The sequence below is a fragment of the Pavona decussata genome, unplaced genomic scaffold, assembly GCF_977016875.1.
Source record: "Pavona decussata unplaced genomic scaffold, jaPavDecu1.1 SCAFFOLD_102, whole genome shotgun sequence".
Taxonomy (NCBI): domain Eukaryota; kingdom Metazoa; phylum Cnidaria; class Anthozoa; order Scleractinia; family Agariciidae; genus Pavona; species Pavona decussata.
In genome coordinates this window covers 998225-1022150 of record NW_028145517.1, presented here as the reverse complement: position 1 = coordinate 1022150, position 23926 = coordinate 998225, and the positions used below count along the sequence as shown (strand labels likewise).

General features: G+C 38.7%; 1 protein-coding gene across 1 annotated transcript; it reads right to left on the bottom strand.

The window, feature by feature from the left end:
- Positions 1 to 12791: 12791 nt before the first annotated feature.
- On the bottom strand, positions 12792 to 23046 carry LOC146471508 (mitochondrial import inner membrane translocase subunit TIM16-like). Its single transcript, XM_085119980.1, has 6 exons — positions 22950 to 23046; positions 22792 to 22876; positions 20448 to 20536; positions 19478 to 19531; positions 17757 to 17822; positions 12792 to 13672 (listed from the first exon to the last, which is right to left on the bottom strand). Exons 1-6 carry the CDS (start codon positions 22950 to 22952, stop codon positions 13583 to 13585), a joined length of 387 nt encoding a protein of 128 aa, XP_084976106.1. The 5' UTR covers positions 22953 to 23046; the 3' UTR covers positions 12792 to 13582.
- Positions 23047 to 23926: the final 880 nt, after the last annotated feature.

Below are 23926 nucleotides of genomic sequence, written 5' to 3'. Positions count from 1 at the left end.
AGTTCCTCAAGAGTTGAAGGCGTTATCATTCGGAGCCGTCTTGCCTGGTCTCAGTAATAGGCCATTGTTTCACCAAAATATTGCATCACTAGCTGACTACCAGGGTGTGACGATCGTATCCCCTCATCTCGTTGATATAATGTGCAAAGTTGCTAACTTTTCAAACATTGTTCATTCATTCCAGAAACAAGCATCTAGATGAACATACCACACTCAATCTTAAGCCTAGTTTATACGTCGCGCTGCAGTCGAATTTAATTTTTACAATAACATGGCAAAAGTACGAGCAGAATTGGCGCTTTTTTTTTTTTCGTTGAGAAAGCACGCGCGTTACATCTGACGTCATTTTTATTGTCTGTACTCTTATAGACAATAGCTACGAACCAATCAGCGCGCGGGAATTTGGACAGTTATTGTAAATTGAGTTTTAAACATTTTTTGACGTCATTTTATGGTCTATAAGAGTATAGACCATAGAAAACTGCCGTCCATTTGTTAATCAGACGAATTTAATTCAAGGTCCCACAAGCAATTAAATTCGACGATAGCGCGAAGTCTAAAACGAATTAAATTCGTCTGGTAAATCAAATTCGTCCTAGACGTTTTATCCGTCTTGGTAAGACGGATAAAATATCGATAACGCGTCTTGAGTTTAAACGTCACACCAGCGTCGCGTCGAATGAAATACATACATTTTGTTAATGTATTTCAAACTATTTTGGCGAGCCCGCAGCGACACCTCTGACCATGCAGAGACACTGCATTATGCATCAGTCAATTCCAACAGTGCCTATCCCTCCCCCCACCCCCCGGGCCAACACCCGGGAATTAGGATTTTTTGAAAATAAACTGGCAAATGCCCCACCGCCGGGACTAAATAGTTGTTCAAATGCCCCGGGGTGGTGGCTCAAGCATGTCAAAAATGTTTTATTTTCTTCGTTTCTCGTCTTACTTTCAGTAAAATCTTAGCTAATTCAGGCCAAATTAAGTCCTAACTGGGTTTTGTTACACGTAGTTAGTGCAAGAATAGGTCATTCTACAGCTCTAACGTCCCATTTTATGTCCTATCTAGACGTATTCAATAAGAAACGTACTGTATTTGCCGATGAATTTGTCATTAAGGAAGCGACAATGCTTTAGGGTGAAAAAAATGAGGTGGTCAAATGCCCCGGCTAATGCCCGACCCCCGGGATGGACAGTGTGGGAAAATGCCCCACTATTGCCCGGGGGGGGGGGGGATGGGCACGGCTGGGCACGTACTTTGAATTGGACTCTGGATGCCATGTAATCAGATTTCGTAATTTGATAAATTACTGCAGTCGCGGAATATAATATAATCGCTCTGAACGCGATCAAATTTGAGTAGACCAGGGCGAAGGAGAGAGTGGGCGAGGAAACGGCCACTTGAGGGAATTTGATGCGGAGTGAGACTGCGTCGCGGCGATCATTAGCGCCGAAGTTATGAAATTAAAGGGTTGATATGAAGAATAGGGGTTACTACAAACGAACGGTACAAAATTTCCACTTCCTTTCTTCGGATTCTAACGCTGCTAGTATTAAAGAACAGGTTTCGATTTGTGAATCAACAATTTTTTTTTTAGTTAATTCAGACGTAGGAATCTGTCCGTAATAGAAAGGTGTCCGTAGGGAATGCTTCGACTGTATCTACATCGTTTATCAGTGAATTATTATTATCTTTGTAATGATTTATTTAGTTGTAGCTGATGAATTGTCCGTGATTAAAAAAAAAATAGTCAATAAATAAAAAAAAAAATAAATAAATAAATAAATAAAATAAATAGAATAAGCGTCTTAGAAAGTAGCAATGAGTAGGGGATCTTCGAACTAGACTACTCGAGTCAAGCCGCCATCTTTTACTCGAATTTTTGGCGGGTAGACAGAAAAGAGGTGCGTTGCATTAGTAACAGGCACGAGTGCATATGAAAAAATGAAACGTATATTTGAACTGCGGGTGAAAGATTAAATAGAAGGAAGATCCTCGCAGGATCTTTCTTCTATTTAAAGGTAGGAAGTTACAAAGGCATGGAGCATCCCAGGGGTAAGGAATTTTCTCATATCAGCAGCATGCAGCACTACGACTTTCGCTGTTGACAGTCAAGAAAATCAAACACCGCGATCGAAAGTACTTCCCAATTGAAAATTCTTCCGTCGAAGCGGTGACTCTTAACATTTCTATTCAATTTCATTCAAAGGGCAGCGCCCTTGAGTTTGGTTCACAAACAACTCCAAATAAGGGAAAGATTTAAACCAAGATAACTGCATTAGAAATTCAAATTCCATTAGTTTCCTATCAAAAATATTCCCAAAGAACGACGAACGTGCCTCACTCGTACCGCCCGCTGCACAGGCCTTAAAGTTTGCTTTCCACTTGAATACACAGACCGTTCTTTGAGAGTTACACACGTAGTGATCAGCTATTTCCAGTGGTTAGCTTGTGTACCACGAAGACATGAAGTGCTGGAAATCACACAAGTATCAAGCTCACGACCAGGACGCAGAAAAATCTGAAGTTCTGATGGAGCAAATCTTTGATCCTCAAGAACTTATGTCAAGGGCAGAGCTTGAAGCTAAAGAGAGGCCGAGGTGAGTTACGAAAAAATGTGGACATGCTGCTAACTATAGCAAGTTTCCTTTCCGATTTGAAAAGAGGTAATTCCACGAATTTGAAATAAATTAGCCCCAGCAGATATGAAGAACAAACATCTGCATGTATAAATTTTCGTGCACTAAGTTGGCCAATAGTCAATGTAAATCGTTACATTATCGCCCAACCTTTCTGACCATTTTTTGCAATCAAAACAATTTCATTACGATATGTTTTACCGTGCTTCTGATAGAGATATAAAGGCCAGGAACACGCTCACAAACTAAAACATGGTAAAATCCACTTTATTCCATCCGAATCATGAAAAGCAAATCTCGCCGCTCTGTGAAATTCTCATCTTCAGCAGTGTGTCTTCTCTGGCTCGCTTTAAACGAGCTCTTCATCTGTTTACTTTTGTTGGTATCATAAGTGCGTACATGCTAGAAAAAAATCTTTGGTGCATTTCGATACTGATCGGGCGAAGGCACAAGAGATTTACGTTGGCGTGAAAATGGTGTCACAATTTACTAGCTATTTTGAAGCGCTAATGCCAACGCCATGAGAACACCGGGGTATGTTCACTTCTAATATTTTCCCGCTCATCATACGAAATCTTCATTTAAAATATCATATACTTATTATTTGATTTTCGTTTTGTTTTTGAAAGAAAAAATTATTATTCTTAAATAACATGACCAATTAACCAAATAAGGCAAGTGTGACCAAATAAGGCATGTGTGACTAAATAAGAGAAAAGACCAAATAAGGGAAGTGTTAAACAAACTTATAATTACGTTATCAATTTAAATTGTCATTATTTTGAACAGTTTTACTAATTGAATTAATTACTACCTGAACTGGCAACCAATTCGCTTATATCGGGGTCGGAAGGATTGTCGCACCAGTTTCGTTTTGGCTAAGGATGCATAGATTAAAATCAACATCTTGCGTTGGAAGAAACTCCCCTTTTTATCATAGATTTGTGGACATTCTAATTCAGTCGTTATTGCATAGAGTCCCTGTTTTATACGTACCGAAAACAGTTTTTACTCGTATTGTCGTTTTTACCAGTATCGTTATCATCACCGGCATTGTTTATGTTATTAATTTGTTTATTTAGTTAATAACACGGAATTATCAATAATGACCAAATTTAGTGACAATTCTCTTGAAAGCAACGGTAGTGCAAACCATTCATTTTATACAATGTCGATTATTTAAGAAGATTTTCTTAACATAAAAACAGATTTAATTAGACTTAATAACGAATTTAACAAACTTGCTGACAAATAAGTACAGAATTAACAAAGTGGTCTTCCGTGAAAAATTTTGCCCAATTCTAAAACATGCGACCCAGTGCAAAGCAATACAAACCGTAACACCATGGCCAACTCTCCTCATCCGAGCCGTGTCAACATATGACCAAAGTTTGTAACATCTATTTTGAAGAAAGCAATAGAGAAACCAGGCATTTTATACAATGCCGCTTTTAGAAGATTTTCTTAACATCTAAACAGACTTTATAACGAACTTGCTGACAAATGAGTGTACAAGTTTTAAACGAAATGATCGATAGTGAAACATATTTGCCCAATCCTTATTCTAAAAGATGCGATCCAATGCAACGCTAAACAAACAGTAAGTTCAAGTCCCCCCTCCTCATACGAGTGATTTGTCAACACTTCGTATAAATTTATCTTGAAGGCAACGATATTGAGTATAGTGCAAACCATTCATTTCATACAATGTCGATTCTAGAAGATTTTCTGAACATCTAAACAGATTTATTTTAATTTAATTTTATTTAATTTAGTAGCTTTGTCCAATATGGACAAAGATACCGCAACAGCTAAGGCCAATTACTGCGGACCCGGGATATACGGAATATACGCACAAAGACCAGACCACAACACCGGGAACTACGTCCCCTACTCTTCGCGAACATTGAACACAAAGACTAAACGAAATGATCTCACATCGAGGTAGGTCCACGAAAAATAATGCCAGCCCAGGTACAACCCCGGTGACTGGCAGCCATCTTGAAATTTTCATAAAAATTTATTTCTTGATAATTCAACACTTTGTATTTTCGGTTAATTGCACATTCATGATCCAGAAAAGTGAAAAACATGGCCTTTTCCATTTCCGTTACCAGCATTAGCCGCCGCATACATCACTGTCATTTTCATCGGAACTTCTTCAATGCTTTCAGCTTCACCTTCTTACTCAATGGTACTGATTACTGCTGTATTACCAAACATCTTCACTGTCTTACCGGCTTTCTTCGGCTATAAATTTGAGTCTCTAACTTTACTAAATTTCTACCAGAGCTTTCTCGATCGACATTGATCCGACGTGAACATCACGCCATGTTGGATTTTTCACAAATACCAACAAACCTTGGGTGATATTTTGTGCCCACAATTCAAATTTCCTTGTCCGTGGACTTTCTGCTTTTTTCTAGACTCTTCAAGAAAAAAAAAAAACGCAACCGAAAAAAACAAAAAAAAAATGAAAGATCGCTTCTTTGAGGACAAATATATTCGTCCTCGGTATCTGAGGTTTCAGGACGTATATATACGTCCTTGACATTCAAAGATACGTTAACAACCAGTAAGAACAACGTTCTTCATTCAATCGATTCTTCTCGCAAATGGATTCGCCGTGTTGTTGCTAAAGGCAGAGAATTAACTCTGCAGTATAAATTTTTAAAGTGCTGGAAGGAAACCACTCAATTACCGACTGAGCATTTCCTCACTCAGAGGGAATTTGCCAAACCCGAGATAAGATCCGAACTCATGCACCATCCTCGGATTTTGATCACCGATGATCTACCAGCTGAGCTAAGAGGCCAGACGGTAGCAGGTAATAGATAATTAAGATTAGTCAAATCCGAGCCATTTTGCAGCTAAATAGATTCACCAAGATGTTCTGAAAAGAGCCTGTTTTATCGGAATGCAACGTGATGAATAGACACATCATGTTTTAGGAAATTGAACATTGGTCCTATTTAACCGGCCCAAATAGAACTTTTAGATCACCTGGAGAGCGACACTAATGCTACTGTAATGCTTGCGTTGCTCAGTGATCTTTTTAAGGGTTCCTACCTTAATAGCTCATCAACGGTTTAGTTGGCGCTTTGCCCTCGCATGTAGCGCTTTTCGCTTCAATGAATGATTATTTGAGCTCCTTATGGAGGTTATTCCATAAGAGCAATGTTTCAGTGCACGTGATTGCTCATACACATGATTTGTACACTGTATTTCCTTCATTACACGCCCTCCCTCGAATACGTTTCTCCATTTCAGAGTTAGAAAGGAAGTAGAAAAACAGTGAGAATAGTGTGCATGATGCCAATGAAGTTTGAATTTACTCCAAATTTACCGTGGACAACGATCCTTAATTATCGAAAATCGAAGCCCTGTGTGCCGTTTTGTCGAGGTAATACGGCATTTACTCAATAAAACGTTAACTTTAAACATCAGGTAAAAAAAAAAAAAAAAACTTGTGAGTGGGTTGCCCCCATTTAGGCCGGTAACAGTGCAAAAGCACTGAATTAAATTTAATTCCTTTTTAATTTCGTCTTCAGAAAGCACCATTTTGAAAATGGCTACCGGAATCATGACTTCGGATATGATGGAGAGAGGAATTCAAGAATCCGATCGGGATCCCAGGTAAACAGTTCAAGCCTTAGGAATAGCCAGGGCTGTCTGGCGTTGGAAGAAACTGCATATGCAAATTCAGAAGTGGCAAACGGGCGTACACGTAGATCGGTCCACCAAAGGCGACTCCATGCGAGCGGGAAAAACCACCAAAGCTACCATGAAGCAGAATGGCTGGAGAAAAGCATAACCCCTCAGCACCAGAATAATATGCATGCTTTCCTTGAAAGTTCTACAAATGATGATAGCTTCCACTCTCTACTGGACAGAGAACGAAGGCTTCCCTTCTGGCTTACCTCTGAGAACGATTCCCATTCATCTGAGCGCCAAAGAAAATTCAGCATACATAATGCAGAGCTTTCCCGAAAGGCATCTCCTAATTCCCATCAAGTCTCCACGCAACCACTTTCCGAAGAAAATCATCACAGCTGGCTAATTCCCCAGCCCACAAATGGAGAATCACCAAGAGAAAGAAATCAAAGGCTTTCTAATTTGGATTTGTCCACTGCTTTTGATGATGCTTGCAAGATTGGTCAAAGACAAGACAGAAAAAGATGTCTTTCATCAAGTGCTAAAGGGCAAAATGAAGAGGTTGTTGCCAAAATACTTCAAACTCACTTTCTGGAGAACCGAATCGAAGGAAGTGGGATGCAGGAGATTGCAAAGAAAAGGGTAGGCCGAAATTCCCGTAAACGGAAACCTCGTTTAATGAACAGTTTTGCAACTTGTGAGGACGAGAGCAACACGATGTTAAAACCGTGGAACGACGAAGAAGCTTGTGAAGACACCCAGTCTGTTCATGTCTCTGATCATAATCGAGGGCCTTGCAACAAAGTAAGAACAAGTGACCGCAAACTCTGGGGAAAGCAAATGGATGAAGCTGGGATGCATAATGATCTAAAGAAGAAAGCTGGCCTAGCTGAGGTCCAAAAGATGACATGTCATGCACGAATTACGAGGGGTTTGGACCAAGAACAGCAGAAGGACATGAACGTTAGTTCGTGTAAGTGGCCCGCTGAAGATTACCCTTGTCGCTCAAAGCAGAGTTGTACTCACATGGAGTTTTCATTTGTCAATGAAGATCGAGAGAGGCTGTGCTTCATTCAGTTCTGAAACACTAGATTTTCCACACGACATCGCTGTCGTTTGTGTTATGTTTGAGCAGAGAAAGGGTACACACGGCAGCAAACCACTCCACCGGACAAACGGAATGGTATCGCTTAGTGGCTCTGACATGTTATGCAAGAAAGCAAGTCAACATGGCCATCAATGGAGTTCTGGTCGGGTTCATGAAGACAATAATATACGAGACGCTAAAACTCCAACTCGAGAAGGAGCAACAGAAAGCCCTAGAACACAAGGCAGCGTGCGTGCGAAAGATAGCCGTCATGATCATCTTAGCAAGTCTCATTCAATGACTTGGACTTGTTTATCGTGTGAGTATCCAAAAAATGATAGTTATATCTCACGTGAAGGTTCCTGCATAGAATCCAAATGCAGTCCTCCAAAGCAACAATGTTCCCGTTTGGAGCAGTGTGCTCCATGCTGTTCAATAGTGTCAGATGCAACTTTGGATCTTTTTGCTAGCAAGAGCGAGCAAATAAAACATTTGCCACGGGAGGACGGAATTGAAGCATTTGAAAGACATGTTATTCCAGGAAAGCAATTAAGCCGTTCTATCCCTCAATGGAACTCTCAGGAAAACAATTCTGTCTCTTGTGCAGACCTGGAAAATGCAAGTTTAACACCGAGGGAGGAGGAGAATGGAGAATCCCCTTGTCATGCGAAGTACCAAGAGAGTCTCCGACGTGCAATTCACACTACTTTGACCCCGATCTCCATCAACATGGAATCCATTGAGCAAACTGCAGCTAAACCTCAAGCTGGGGAAATTATACCTGAAGGATATTGCAATGATAAAGAAGAGAAGGCTGCCTTGAACACTGATAAAGAGGAAAATCTGAGACACAGGAGTAAAGGTCACAAGAATGTAATGCTTTGGTCTGATAGCTTGAATAACAAGGTTGACGTCTTAGAAAAAGAGGAGGGAAGTGAACCTGAAGATGACGTCGCCAAGAATTATCCAGAACTACAACGCTTTTTACAAGGTGCAAACATCTCAAACAGGCGGGACTCTGTCTGTCCAGAAATCGAGAAGACTATGAACCTTGTGAAGATGAATGGATCGAAAATGTCCTTACTCGACTTAAGGAGAGACATGTGCTCGTTAGTTTATAAACGTGTGTTTGACAGCATCTACGAAGAAAAATAAGGTAAGCGAGAAAGGGCATACACTAGTGTTATCAAAGTTCGCAAAATCTAAACAACTGTTTACAATTGTTTTATACAATTGATAATTTAAGGGGTCGTTTGTCAGGTGTTCTTCGTGACAATTTACATGTCAATTTGCCAAAATTGAGTACAGACGTTCAAATCCCAGGTGGCCGGAAAAGTCCCATGCATTGAAGGTTTAATAACACTTTGCTGTATACAAAAGAAAAGCAAACAAAACAAAAACAAAAACAAAAAAATGAGATGATTAAAAAAACGAGACCATCGCATCGCATCGCTTTGGAACTGCAGGAGAGAATTCGAATCCCGTTAGACCTGAATTTTTTTTGTAGCTGCTTAAGTTGCTTACATAATTGCAATGGTTTATATATTCTTTCATTTTCAATGTATTTCATACATTTCATTTCCATCTCTTCTGTTGGTATGTTACAAATTCACTAAATGTCCAGCTCTCAGTTGGCTTCATAGCTCAGGCAGTTCAGGTACAGAACAGAACGGTATCGCTCATGAGGGTATGGGTGGGAATACTATTCCAGCCAGGATTTTTTTCAGACTTTTATCGTTCCCTACTCCAAAATATCCTTTATTATAAATTTGTAATTCAATTCCCTGGCGAAGGCAGCGTGGCCGAGTGGTTAAGGCATCGGGTTCAACTCCCGCTCTGACGGCTATTTGGATTTGTTTCTCGGTAGCCTCGTGTGTAGCCCCTCAGACAACAACAACGATAACTTTTTTTATCCAAGGTAAAAAAAAAAATATCAGGCAATGAGAAAAATTATTAAAAAATTAACTAGAACTAGTTATAAAGAAAAAATCGTGATAAAAATTAAAGACGCCTGCATTTCATGAATTCCGTGCAATATGCTAAGGTTGATACTTCTAAAAGAAATCACTGCAGCCGGATTTGAAGGAGGAGAGAAAATAGCCATCTGATCCACCTCCTGTCAGTTGAGATTCTTAACCATGTTACGCTAAATTTTCATTTTTGAACACCAAAAAGGTTTAATGTGATTAAATATTTATACCGTAAAGTTCAGTGCAAAGATGAATTAGCTGCATAGAGTTGCCGCTACCCAACAATCTGAGAAAAATTAGACAAATTAAAAAAAAAAAAAAACCCAGCAAACCCGAGAGGGAAATAGGGAAAAGGACAACATACCAGCTTCGTCCCCAAAACTTTACATTTGAGCGTAGACAATACCACCAGCAACGTTGGCTATTGTAGTTATTTCAAGGTCGAACGAAAATCGTTCTTGACTACAAAAATATGACATTTATCACATCTTTTCCTTTCCACTACTGTAAATGAAAGAATACGGTCAACCCTGGCTATCTTGCACGCCACTAGGCAATTTTTCTTGCAACTTGTCTTAATTTTGTTGCGCCGTTGCGACCCAAGTTGCCCGAATCGCTGCCTAGTGTAACATGCCCTGAAATGAGCTTGTCTCGCAACGTTTTTGTTTCAGCTATTGTTGCACGAAAGTAGAACTGACTTCTACTTTACGCAACTGTTCCGGCAACAATAAAATTGCGAGACATGCTCATTTCAGTGCATGTTACACTAGGCAACGATTCGTACAACTTGTGTCGCAACAAAATTGCGAGACAAGTTACAAGAAAAATTGCCTAATGTAACAGCGCCTTTGTACTGGGCAATTTTTTTTGCAACTTGTCTCGCAATTTTGTTGGGACACAAGTTGCACGAACCGTGGTGTAACATGCCCTTTTATGCTAGATAGTTTATCCGGACAAGTAAAATGCGCAATATTTCTCCCAAAATAGAAAACTTTTCCCTTTTCCTCTTACATTCATCATCATCATCATCATTTGGTCCTTTTCCCTTTAAGGGAAATGGGGCCTTTTTCCTCTTACATTACGACATAACAAAGAGTAACCATTTCTTAATCTACATGTAAAGGTAAAGACATGCAATCCTCTACCTCTATCTCTCTAGTTTTTTCGTATTTTTTTCTCTCTCCTATGTAATATTTGTAAATAAAGTAAAGTTAATAAACTTAAAAAGCTTTGAAAAGTAATGTTAAAAGCGTATGGTAAACAGACCAATGTACTGTAAGTGTTATAAGTATTTGCATCTTAGACGTGTTAGTGCCTCATTGTAAGTAGTGTTTATTGCTGGAGCAGAGTACAGTATTGTAAGTAATATATTAGGTTTTTGTATTGTAGTGTTATTAAAAACTGGATCATGGTATAATGCAATTCCAGGGATTTGATTGGTTTAGCGCCCATGGTAAATCAGCCATTATACCATGTCCGAGAAAAGGCGACCATCAAATTGTCTTCTGGTTGTTTTTGCAAGGCTAAATCAGCACGATCTAGCAATATTTCCGGATTGTTGTTAATAAAACAATTATTCCACTCGCGCTTGTTTGATATGAGATGATTATACCCAGCTCGGCGCTACGCGCCTCGTTGGCTATCTATCATCTCATATCCAACGCGCGCTCGTGGAATAATTGTTAATGAGAAACTGTGTTCTATAAAAAAAATGCCCTTTTTTGGCGCAAAAGTTGTTGCGAAAAGTAGACGTCGGTTCTACTTCGAGTAACGTTGAGAAAGCGAGAGTTCACTGAAACTGTCAATAGCAGATTAATGTAAACAGTAACGTAAGGAAACGGTCTTCAGCTCCTAATGATAGTGTTAAAGATTTAAGCTGTTTTCAATTGAGTGTCGAGAATGATTCGTGCTTGCTTTGGTTTGGCTTCGTTACGCTCTGTGATTGGTTTGTAACAAAACTCCCGCATTTTTTCAACTAATGAGCAAACAATACCAAAACCAATCGTGAATTGCTCGCACGCAATTTCCCGCGCTTGGCACCGGTTTTATGAATTTGATTCGAGCTTGTGATTGGTTCGTTGTACTGTTTACGTCTGTTGTGATTGGTCAGAGTGATTAGTGTGGTATTCGTTTTGGTTTGATGACACTGAATTGAAAACCTATTGAGCAGTACATTCCTTTAGTGCCTTCGATTATGTTGCACCAGGGTTTCCAGGGGATGTGGGTTCCTTTGGGGAATCAGGGGGCGTGTTTCACAAGAAAATTTGAAAATGTCATTCATCATTGAGCTTTTGAGAGTGGGGTTTGCAACTCCCTCAACCCTCACCACGAGATCCACTCCTGTGTACAAGGAACTTTTTAACTTTTGCTTCTATGGATGTAGACCTTACTTGAGACCATTCAAATGAAAGCTTTTTTCAGTGAATGAAAAATAAAATGAATGAAGGAATGAAATGAATGAACTTCATTTCGTGATGCTTTTCACCATTTCACGAAATTGAACTTTGGGATTCTTCTCCAGTTCACTACGATTTGGGGAATCTTGGTGGTGAAAAGGTTTAACTTGTTTCTGTTGAATAAAAATGGTAGCGTTTCAACCAGTTAACGCGTGTTTCCTCAACATAGTTCTAACATTATGCGTTTTCCCACAGAACTATTAAACTACAGTTCTCCTGCTCAACAAAAATAAACATCTGTGCAAGTACAGTTTCGTCTCAAGAACACTCAATGACCGAAACGATCTTCCCGACAAAGTTATCAAGCAAGAAACTGTTGTGGCCTTGAAATCGGCGGTCACCGCCCACCTCGCCTAGGCCCTGTCACTTTACACTTAATAAAAAATGAAAAAAAAAAATCTACCTGCACCATTTACCTATACCCAGCGGTTTCATACTGCCAGCACCTACACTTTCGCAGTAATGGGCCCGGTCCCTTTGAGAATATCACACAAGATTTCGATCTGTAAAAAAGCAGCCAAATTCTTATCACGACCAGCGCAAAATATGCACACACATCTCTGGTAATCTTATTTTACTCAACCATTTTTTTAAAATGCTCAATTTTGACTAACCTCGCTTAATGGCTATAGTACCTTCTAAAGTCGTTGACATATTAAAGCACAGTAGGTGGCTTACTGCGAGTATTTACAAACTGTCTGTACGCTGTTAGTTGATTCAATTGGCCACCCGCTACGGAAACGTTGATAAAATGTTGGGAGGGTAGGGGACAAGGATTATCTTTCAATGGAGTAGCATACCGTCCAGTCAGTGGCAGGTAATCTAACACTTAAGTTAGGTGGTGTAGATACAGGTACTGCTGTTAAACGAGAAGTTCCGCTGAAAAAGGGATTATCACTTTCTTATCTGACAAGCAAAGTGTTTTCTTCCCAGTCTTCACTCACTAACAGGGAAAATTGACAATTATTTTGAACTACGGTCTGGAGGGGTAAATCATTTATTTTTCGAACTTCTTTAAAAGTGACTCATAACCTTAAACTCTAAAATAACTTACAGGATCCCCTTATTGTATTAAGAACATTTGGGCACAGCGTAACGAAACATGAAACGAGCTGAATAAATGTACCAACTTTTTGCAGGCGTGTTTTGTACATGTAAAGTTTATTTGGGATAAAAATCATGAAGAAAATTTATGGGACAGAATAATTACAAACATAGTTTGTCCTTTTTTCCCGAACCGTGGTTGGTGTTTTAGCCAATAAGCACGGCCGCCCTTTTATTGGGCTTTACTTCCGCCTCTCAGCGCGGGCTCATGTCCCGAACAGCGGCTAGTAATCGAGCCTACCCCTTTATATAGTGCGTCATAAATTTAGGTACTACATGCAACAGTCAGACCATCTTCAAGTTAACTGATATTGGGAGAACTACAGAGTAGGTCAGAATAGACCTTTAAGTTGAAACAGCAGGTCAGAGAAGGGCACTAAGATAAAGTATTTTGTTAGTTGACTTATTTCTCCCGACCCTCTCCATCGCAGATACCGCAGCAGAAGACAAAGGCAAAGGATATCAGTGCGCCTGAACAACGCCACAATGAAAAACGAAGCGTCAAAGATTGTGATTCCGCAACTGTACAATTTTACGATTAAAAAATAAGGCAAATTTTGTATAAATTGGAGCCAGGCGTGTTACTCTATGGCTAAGTCATGGCGCTTTGCATTGTTTTTATCTCGCAGTCCGATAACGTTCTGCTGAAGTCTCACTCTCAGCAAATGCTATGTTTCCGATTCGCCATCGCGTTTCTGTTCATTTTCACTTTGTTGTATTCTTAGTTCCTCGTCAAGCCGCTCTTTAGCTCTCACAACCTACAACCATCAGAAAGGAAACAAAGAAAAAGGGAAATCAGCACATTACTTCTCTATAATCTCTGAGACAAGGCTGAAGAAAAATTGTCCCTTAAACAAGAAGTTCCGCTACAAAAGGGGCATACCCCTCCTTCCTTCCACACCTTTGTGGGTGTGAAATGCAAATTTAGACGCTGTTCAGTCGTAGCGAGTTGGTGACGCAAGGGTCCTCTGCGAGCTTATTTTGTGTTTGTGTGGGTAAAATTCCTTTAGTCAGTATTGTCTGATCATAGCGAGTCATGAAGGATGAAATACATTTTGAACAAAGAGTAACGGGGGGCCGAGAGTGTGTGTGGGGCGGCTTTTCTAGGGAAACTGCGGTGCTGCGTCGGTAGGAGTGTTACGACTGTTACAAGAGAGTATGACTAGCATCGGAAACACCAGCTTTTGTACCTCTTTAAGGTGGTTGATTTACCTTATCAACCTAGTTGACAAAACCAAACACATGTTTGAAAAACCCAGGTCTGTCACTACAGTAAGTTCGCCAGTGAAACGTGTCGTACTCGCTTTGTCACGCACGAGAGCACGACATTTTAAAATATCTTCCTTTATCCGGAATTGTACGGAGTGCTTACTGGAGATAGCAAGCAGTACATGTAATTTCCTAAAATTGTTTGTTTCTGGATAATTTCTCTCCAAACTTATTTTGGAAATTACGAGCCAGGCTCTTCTGTCATTTCTTAAGGTTGCCCAAGACAAATTATTCTTCACAATGACCATTGCATTCTTAAAAAGATATGTACCATTTTGAAGGAATTTAAAGGACTCACATACCAACCAGTCCCTCAAAGTGCAAACCGTTTTGCAAAATGACTGGTGTGGCCGGCCACTCTGGTAAATGGAAACTACTCTGCGTTTATCAATACAGAGTTACCAAATCAAGTTTGTTGTGCATTTGGTCACACAAAAGAGCACATGCAGGTATTAGACTAGCCTGTTATTATCCTGTTTTGCTTGTTTTTCTATCAGGCTAGTGCTAAACAAGCTACAACCCATCTATACACGGACCTACAACATACTGTAGCAGTTGGAGGAAGGGGGAAGGGGGAAGGGGAAGGGGGAGGGGGAGGAGGGGGGTTGTTTGCAATTTTGACCAAAGACATGATGTACTTCCAGTAGATGTAAACTGTTTCTATATGTTTGCCAGAGAAAGATGTGAATATTAAAGAATACTCGGTAACCTTGTCAGTGATGGAGTGACAATCGTTGTTGGCCTTCAGTAGATGTGCACCACTACCTGTATTTAAACAACCACCAGAAAATGCGACTGAAATCGTCACAATGTCATTACAGGTTCAAGCAAACATTAACAGGCCATAAGAGCAATGGAGAATTATCTTGACGTTTGAATGAATTCCACAAACATACACCATGAGAATTAGTTATATAGACAACGGTAAAGTGCATAATCCATGCTGATATTGTGGGTTGGGTAAAAGCTCCCCTCGCAACGTACACCTGTATAAATTTAAGTGAATGACAATTACGTAATACTGTATATCAAACACGAGAAGGTGTGTTTCATCAGATATCCAAACAGTGAGAAGTAGGCTGAAAAAACGAGGCGCAGCCGAGTTTTTTTTAGACGACTTCGAGGTGTTTGGATGTCTGATGAAACACACTTTCGAGTGTTTGATATGGCTTCTCAAATGATCAATAATTCTTGGAGAAATTCAAGGCTAAAGTTGGCAAAATTTTATGGTAATTAGGATCACATATCCAAACCACGGTCACGGTAGTGATTTTCTTTATTTTCTCTTGATGAATTATTAATGAGTTTGAGAAAGTCATGTAGACAACTAAGCAGTTGCGAAAGGAAAACTTGAAAAGTTTGTGTACATAACTGCGATGGTCAAATGTCACTTATTCATTTTTTCATCTGCAGTTCATCCACTTCCAAAATAAACATACATGTACCAGTACATATAAATTTAAGATAGAAAATGTATCACAGTTACTCGAGTTTCACGCACTACCAGTACATATGTTTTTGTTGGTTGTGGCAGTAACATTAAATGGTTGAAAATACCATCTAATTTCAAATTTTGTAGGAAAACATGGAAATAATATTTCTGTGTCGGAGAAAACAGAATTTGATTATCGCCTATTTTTCATTTTAAATTTCCCGGGCGCCGCCATCTTGGATTTCATGACGTAAAACGGTTGCTCAATTGTTTCACACAAAAGAATGTCTGCTTACTGACAATAGCGGCAACCATATGACGTCAAAAAATCCAAAATGGCGGCACCCGGGAAATTTAAAATCCAAAACAGGCGATAATCATATCTAATTTTTAGCACACTTGAATGTCATTTCTGCTATTTAAAGTAAAATTTAGAATTTAGGCACTGTTTCCGAAAATTCACCATCAATTTGTTGTCGAAGTGGAGGTTCACTTTAACCACATGGTACTCACGCTAGATTACACTGCATCAGTGCAAACCGCGCTCAAATATGAACTGTACCAGTATCATTGAATGTTATAAGATAATCATTTTTTGATCTCGCCACAACTCAGTCTACGAGAGCATATCATCAATACAAACTCTATGTCAAACCAGCACGACTGAATTGTTATAAACATTCTTTTTTCGTCAGAACTGTCAAACTATGGAATGAATTACCGGGTGATATAGTGGAAGCTGATAGCTTTCAGCATGTTAAGTCTAAGCTCAAAATGTATCGAAATATTTGACTGTAAAGATCTTGATTTATGTTTATTTATTTTTCTTTTTCTTTTATTGAGGGAGTTTTCGCATAGAGCTAACCTCTAAACTTCCTTTTCTAGAGGTACTTTTCTTCTCAGTTTTTTTTATTTGTATATATAGTCTGCTTCTGGAATAAATGAAGTATGTATGTAAAGTTAACACAGTTCAGAATTGTACTGGCTTGGTTTAGATGTTGAACAAAATTTGCATAGGAATTGAAAGCTTGTTACACTTTAAATTTTTCAATGCTGAACACTGGTTTTGTTTTCCTATCTCATATGACAGGATCAAGCAACAATTAATTTTATTAAATTCTCAAAATTTAAAATATAGTTATACCAATACCTTTGATACTAAACTTTGGAAAGGTGTTTGCAAAGTATGGATTCGAGACCTGCTTCTGTGCATTTGTAGGAAGTACAAAACGTACACAGGCAGGTTCTCGGTGTGGCTGTGTGAGGAAAATCGGCCTATCACACAGTATGAACTATAAAGGTTACATGATCGTACATTTTTTCAGTTTGAAACCTTATACATGTAATTCATCTTCTGTACCATCCCCCACCCCTCCCAGTTTTGATGGAAACTCATGGAGGTGTTAAATGAAAAGCAGTCTCGATTTAAACAATAGAAGATGTTCAAGTCACAGAGTAGTTTGCAACACGTTTTTACGAGAACGTCCCTTTGTGGCTGATTAAGCGGAACCAAAACTGAATGCTCTTATTTTTTACATGTTTTGAGCCTGTAAAGTTCTTAGCATGTTGTCACACAGTAAGGTACATGGTATATAATTTCTGAAAACTGGTATGAATGTGACCTGGAAACCAGAAAAAAGTGCACTGTATCATATCAAATTCCTTTCACATACATGTACATGTTTACGTACATGTACATGTATGTGCCTGGCTAGCCTTGATTTGAAGTGCAGAACTGAACAAAAATATTCTTTATCTCTTAGTCTCAGCTTGGGTAGGTCCTTTCATGTACATGTACAGGTCTGTAGCATGTTCTTAAAATCTGGGTCAATTTCAGCCTTAAAGTTCTTATAAAAAAGGTTAAACATAATCTTTATTGAGGAAACTTTTTCACAAAATGTGGTTTCGAAAAAGACCTCAAAGATCAAAGATCCTATAAAAAAAGAGTATACATGTAGTCTATACATATTCTTACAGTGTATTATAATTAGTGGCGTTCACGTGTGTTTAGTTAATTTTTTTCACATGGCTCCTAAAATAATCATTTGATGTACTAATACTACTTTGTGTACAAATAAAGATGACGGCGATGATGATGATGATGATGATGATGATGATGATGATGATAACGCAGGTCTCACCTTTGACTGTAGGTAAAAGGATCCCCCTGATTTCTTCTCATTGATTTTGAAGAGGTGATCATAGTTCTGCAATAGTTGAGATTTTGTTTTTGACATTGAGCATTTGCAGCAAATCTCTCATGCCAAAAGTTTAAAATGACAGTATGGGACTGAATTGCATTCTGCAGGGATGGAGGATGGGGGCAGAACAAATACCCCCCTGTGGGAGGACTAACACGCTAAACTAAATTAATGAAGGGTTTTCTTTACAGTGGACCTCATAATCACAAACAGTAATCCTCCAATCACTAACAGCCAAAGCAAGGATTGAAATGCACCAATCACCACCAACCACAGTCAGGGGCGTAGAGTGGTTTTTCTGTTTAGGTATGCACAGCAGGGCGTAGTGAAACAAGTGCCGAAGGCGCCAGCCTCTAGAGGGGTGTGGGGGCATGCTCCCCCAGAAAAGTGTTATTTTTAGGGTCTCGGAAATGCCATGTTTTCAAGGGAGAAGTTTCATAAATCAAAGCATCAAAAAACCCTAACTATTCAGTAACGTTGTTGTTTATTTGTCAGCCTTTGGTACTACTGATATAAGTGTATATTGGACTTGTGTGTTATAAACTGTAAATCTGGCTACAGGAAAAGGGCGAGACGTCTCCCTTTACTATGGGAAAATTCGGCAACTACTGTAGATTGTCAATATCCACATTCTTGTGCTTGTGTGTGTGGAGTATTACAAAAGAGGACAGCTTCTCCTCACTCATAGTGCTTCGAAGAGGGGTTTTCAGTCTCTTCATGCTGCTAAAACTGCGGCAGGTTGACACAAGTGTCTCAACCATCACCATTGTGATGACTGGGTTTCGAACTCTCATATTAATTTAAAGTGCATACTGCAATAATAAGAGAAAACTCTTGCATATGTATAAGCCACTTTTCGGCAAAAAGTCTGTAAGTTAATAAATAAATAAGTCAAATAAATAAATAAATAAATATTCTTTTTTAGATTTTCGAGGTACGCACGTGCATACGTGCGTATATGGTCGCTACGCCCCTGATAGTGCTACTTAATTGATAAACAACCAACCAACACCACTCCACCTGTATAGCAGTGAAAGACCCTATGCTACATCTGTATGTACAATCGTGAGACAAATTATTAATTTTGAGTTTCATATTGCGAACGCTTTCATTTATCATTGCAGTACTGCACCTGGTTTTTGGTTTCATGTTGGAAACCAGTGCATGCATTTGTAGAAATATTTAATTTTAACAGGTCCCCCCCCCCCCTCCTTCCAATTAAGCCTAACATTGTCTTTCCCACACTCCCCCTCCCCTGCCCTGCTCCCAATTTTGTGAGACCTGAAATATTAATAACCCCCCAGGGATGTCATAGAGGAAATGCAGTAATGAATAAAAGTATGATCTTAGTTGGTATCTACATGTACACTGTACATGCATGTATAACAAAGTTATTCTCATGATGTTACACAACATTGTCCCAAGTTCAACTGCCATTTAAAATTGAGATTGTTTTGAAATTTACATCTTGAATACAAGTCATACATTGCATGTTTACATAATATAACAACAATATTGTAGACTTCTCCCACATGCATCTCAAACAATATTAAGATATTAATATTAATATTAAGATATTAATGAACACAGCTGCTAAAGTCAGGACAGCTACATTTGTATCAGTAAAGGGGAATGCATTCAAACATCAATTGAAAAAATACCTTTTGAATAACTTGTGATTCCAAATCTTGCACATTGAGAATTTGCTTAGCTTCCTGTTGGTAAAAATAATAACCAATCAATATCCTTTTGGTACAAAAACAATAATTATTATTATTATTAAAACTGATTGACTAGGTTTACAATATCCACCTACTATACACTTTTTTTTCTGTTTTAAAAGGGAATGTCTAACTTTAACATAAATTGTAAAAGTAATTGAAGGGCTGAGTGGAAAATTTGCTTGAAATTTTTTTTTCGTCAAAAATGCCTTCAAATTAATGAAAAAACATTGCTCTGTATTTTTTTTCTGTTGGTTTGCGCTTTGTTTTCGAGAAATAACGTATGCCAAAAAAACATGTTTTTCTTGGCGGCGTGTCTTTGCAATCTTTTGTTTGAACGAGAAATGAAAGAAACCTTTTGTTTCAAAGCAGCGAAGCAACAAAGGTTAGGGCACAGAAAGTGCATGTAATATTATTGAATCATACTTGGGAATCTTTGCAGACAATTACAACCAGAAAGACGTATATTGCATAACTAATGTCATCAAAACAAGAAGAGGTGGAGAGATAGAGATGGGTTGGCCTGAACACTGTACTGATTGCTGCATTGATTTGAGCTGGACAACAGGGCCCAGTTGTTCAATGAGCGAGGAGCGAGCTGGAAACCTCGTTTAACTTTTAATCGGGGATTAGCGTTAATCGGCTTTCGAACAACCGACCCCAGGCCCTTGTTCTTCAAAAAGCAGATACTTTTATCCAGCAGATAACTCACTATCCAGTGGATAAAATGCATTTGTCAGTAGAGTATATTTTATCTGGAACTGGATAATGATTTATATGTACATGTATCCACTGGATAGAGCTGTAATGTACATGCAACTTGGGAGTCCTACAGAGTTCAGTACTAGTATTCAAGTCTCAAGTGTTCATTGTAACAACCATAAATTGTTAAATTGTTAACTGTATTAACCTGCAAAGTGATTCCTGTAACACTGTTTGCAGCTGCTCTTTTGGCACCCTCTTGTGCTCCTTTTGATGCTTTCTGGGCTGCTGCACCACCTGCGCAAACACAATATACATTGTAATATTAAACAATCCCTACAAACCTGAGTCGATTATTATATACCCTGTCTAAAATCAGTGCCTGCTACATGTTAGCAGGTTAAAGTAAGATAGTTTTATAGTATAAGATAGTTTTTATAGTATAAGAAAGTTTTGATAGGTAAAATAAGATAGTTTTTGGTATTGATCACCTCTCTTTTCCAGATTTCTTTGAGTTTGCCAAAAGTACTCATACAAGAGCTAACCACGACTATAAACTTTACTTGAGAAAAGCGGTTTGTAATTGCTACAAATGTTCTTTCTTTACTCGCATTGTAAGGAAATGGAATGACTTGCCAGAATATATTGTACATACTGAATCATTATCTGTTTACTGAATAGACTTAAAGTGCCTTTGTAGCGAAAATTGTCTTTAGGTAGTTATATAATTTACCCTTTCAAACACGAGATTAAAAAAGTTTGAGATTGCTGGGGTAAAAATTGCCGATTTTGTGAGAGCTCAAAGTTGGGCTATTTTGCCTTCAAAAATGGTATGCGAATCGCGCCGCCAAAATGCCAGGTGACAATAACCTCTGACGTCACGTTGGTGCCAAGAATTGCAATTCATTATGGCGGAAGAGAAGAAAGATAAGCGACAGGGAGGGCGATATTGCGTTGCTGGCGTCCGTAACAAAGAGAGTTGCCAGAATTGATCGTTCACAGAATCGCTAGACATGCTTTTCTCTTTCTACAATCTTTTTCGGCGGCAAGAACGGAATGAAAGTAAACAAACTTTTGGCACCAACGTGACGTCACAACTTGAAATTCAGCATAAAACTCAACCCAGTCCTCTGACCATTTTTGAAAGCAAAATAGCCCAACTTTGAGCGTTCGTAAAATCTACAAGTTTTACCCCAGTACTCTAAAACTTCGGAATCGTACATGTTAAAGTGCAAATTTTATAACTACACAAAACCATTTTTCGCCTCATAGGCACTTTAAAATCTTCTTGAATATTTATTGAATCAGTAGCCATCAAATTTTATCTAGTTCTAGAGATTTTACAATATTTTTGTAAGTTTTTAGTTACGGAAATTGTTTTTATACAGGGTTAACCTCATGATTTCCCTAATCAGGTTTTTTTTGGTATTTGTGTTGAAGCCTCCTGAATAAAATAAAAAGTAAATTTGCCTTTCAATGTCAGTGCACCCAGATTTCTAGCAGCGCCTTGATCGACAGCCGAGGGGGTGAACTGGCAAGACTACTATCAAATACTTACAATACAGTATCTTTGGTTTTCCCAACCATGAGGTAGTTTAAACAACGTACAGAGATTAGGCTGCAGGCATATTATTTTGGTTGAGCGCAATGGCCATCATCTTGGATGTTAAAAGCAGAGGAAGATTGGGGAGAGTAGAAAGTGCAACCAATGGTGTGGGCACGACGGCAAAATCCAACATGGCAGCCAAGACTTAACAACTAACTGAGATAAATTTCTGGCTTTTGCGCACCGCCCCAAAACACCAGCATTGTAGGCTATACAGAGATTCGAGAGCTCTCAAATCTCTTAAGTGTAGTGGTCAAACTACCTTATCAGCTCAGTTAATTAAAAAATACCACTATTTATTTCTATTCCCCCACCGACATGGCACCACTTTACACTTCACACTTGGCTGGCAAGGCTTTAAAAGCTGAGTCAGCAAGTATCAGGATAGTAACTAGTGACATTCAGTTACAACCGTCTCTAAGCAACAACAGAGCAGTAAATTAAATAAATAAATAAATAAATAAATAAGTAAATAAATAAATAAAATTCCCTGTTCACAGCTTGTAAAAAAGAACTTAAGACTAAAATTACAAGTACTAAATTTTGATAAAAACCAATGCCAGTGATTGGAGAAAGGAAAAAAATTAATATCAAAGAACTCCAAAACCTCAAATGTCCTCATTTTAACAATTCTTGAAGCATACAAGTATGAATATGATTGATTTATGGTTCAAATCATTTCAATCTGTAAAGTCCCGATAAAACCCCCAACTTTTACAAGCTTAAAAGCTAGCTACACTGTACATGTACATTGTCACGATATTACACAATCCGATGATATTATTTCTATTATTTTTACATGACGAGGCTCTGTAGCTTGACCATTTAATCACTTCAACGGTGCTCTTGCAAGAGCTGATACTGACATTTTGCTTCCTAAAGAACAACAACACTTGAAACACTGTACAAAGTTTTAGTAAAACAAATGACTGATTGCATCACTCACTTTGAAACTCTTGGCGAAGGGCTTGAGTAAATGCTCGTCCGACCACCTGAGCGCCAACTATGATGATTTGAGCTATAAATCTCGCCTTTAAAGAAAGTATGTTACTTTTTTTTATCGAAAAAAAGCATTGACACTCTTCGAATAACGAAAACACTCACCATTTTGGAGCAGTGATGTTCCAAACTACACTAAACACGTTTCTTCCGACATCTTTTTCGGCAGTCTAGATCCCAGATCACCACACTCTAAGAATATAGTTCCCAGTCCTTCTCTTTCGAACGTGTATAAAGCACTCCATTGTCCAATTTTGCGACGGCGGTCAGGGCATTTTATTCCGTATTCATAAATTTAAAAAATATATATTTATTTATAGATACATAGACAAGAACAATATCACTAGACTGGGACTTCTTCCATGTTGCTGTCAACATACTTTTTGGCGTGCATCCCAGATCACCACACTCTAAGAATATAGTTCCCAGTCCTTCTCTTTCGAACGTGTTTAAAGCACTCCATTGTCCAATTTTGCGACGGCGGTATTCCGTATTCATAAATTTAAAAAATATATTTATTTATACATACATAGACAAGAACAATATCACTAGACTGGGACTTCTTCCATGTTGCTGTCAACATACTTTTTGGCGTGCATCGCGCTTGCCTGTGTCTCCTGAACAAAGGCAAAAAAAATAAACAAATAAATAAATAAATTTAACAATTGATTCATGCGTCAGCGTGCTTCATCGAGATATGAAGCACGCGGGAAGTTTGGAGAGCACGAAAGATGCGTAAGAGTTGCTCGAGGCGTAGCCGAGAGCAACTCTAGCTTCTTGAGTGCTCTGCAAACTTCCCAAGTGCTTCATATCTCGATGAATGCACAGCTGACGCATGAATCAATTGTTTTATAACATTTTCAACGCGGTAGTTTTTAAACCCGTTGATTCTAGGTTGGCCAGAGGTTTCCCAAGCATTCAGCCAATGTGCAAAATGGTAATAAACAACCCCATGTTCGGTAAAAATACACATCTTACAGGGTAAAAAAGGCAACACCCCTTTGGACTACAGTAGCTAAAGTTTCTAATTATGGAATAAAATACACTGGTTGCCAATTAAAAATTTTCCAAAAAACAAACTT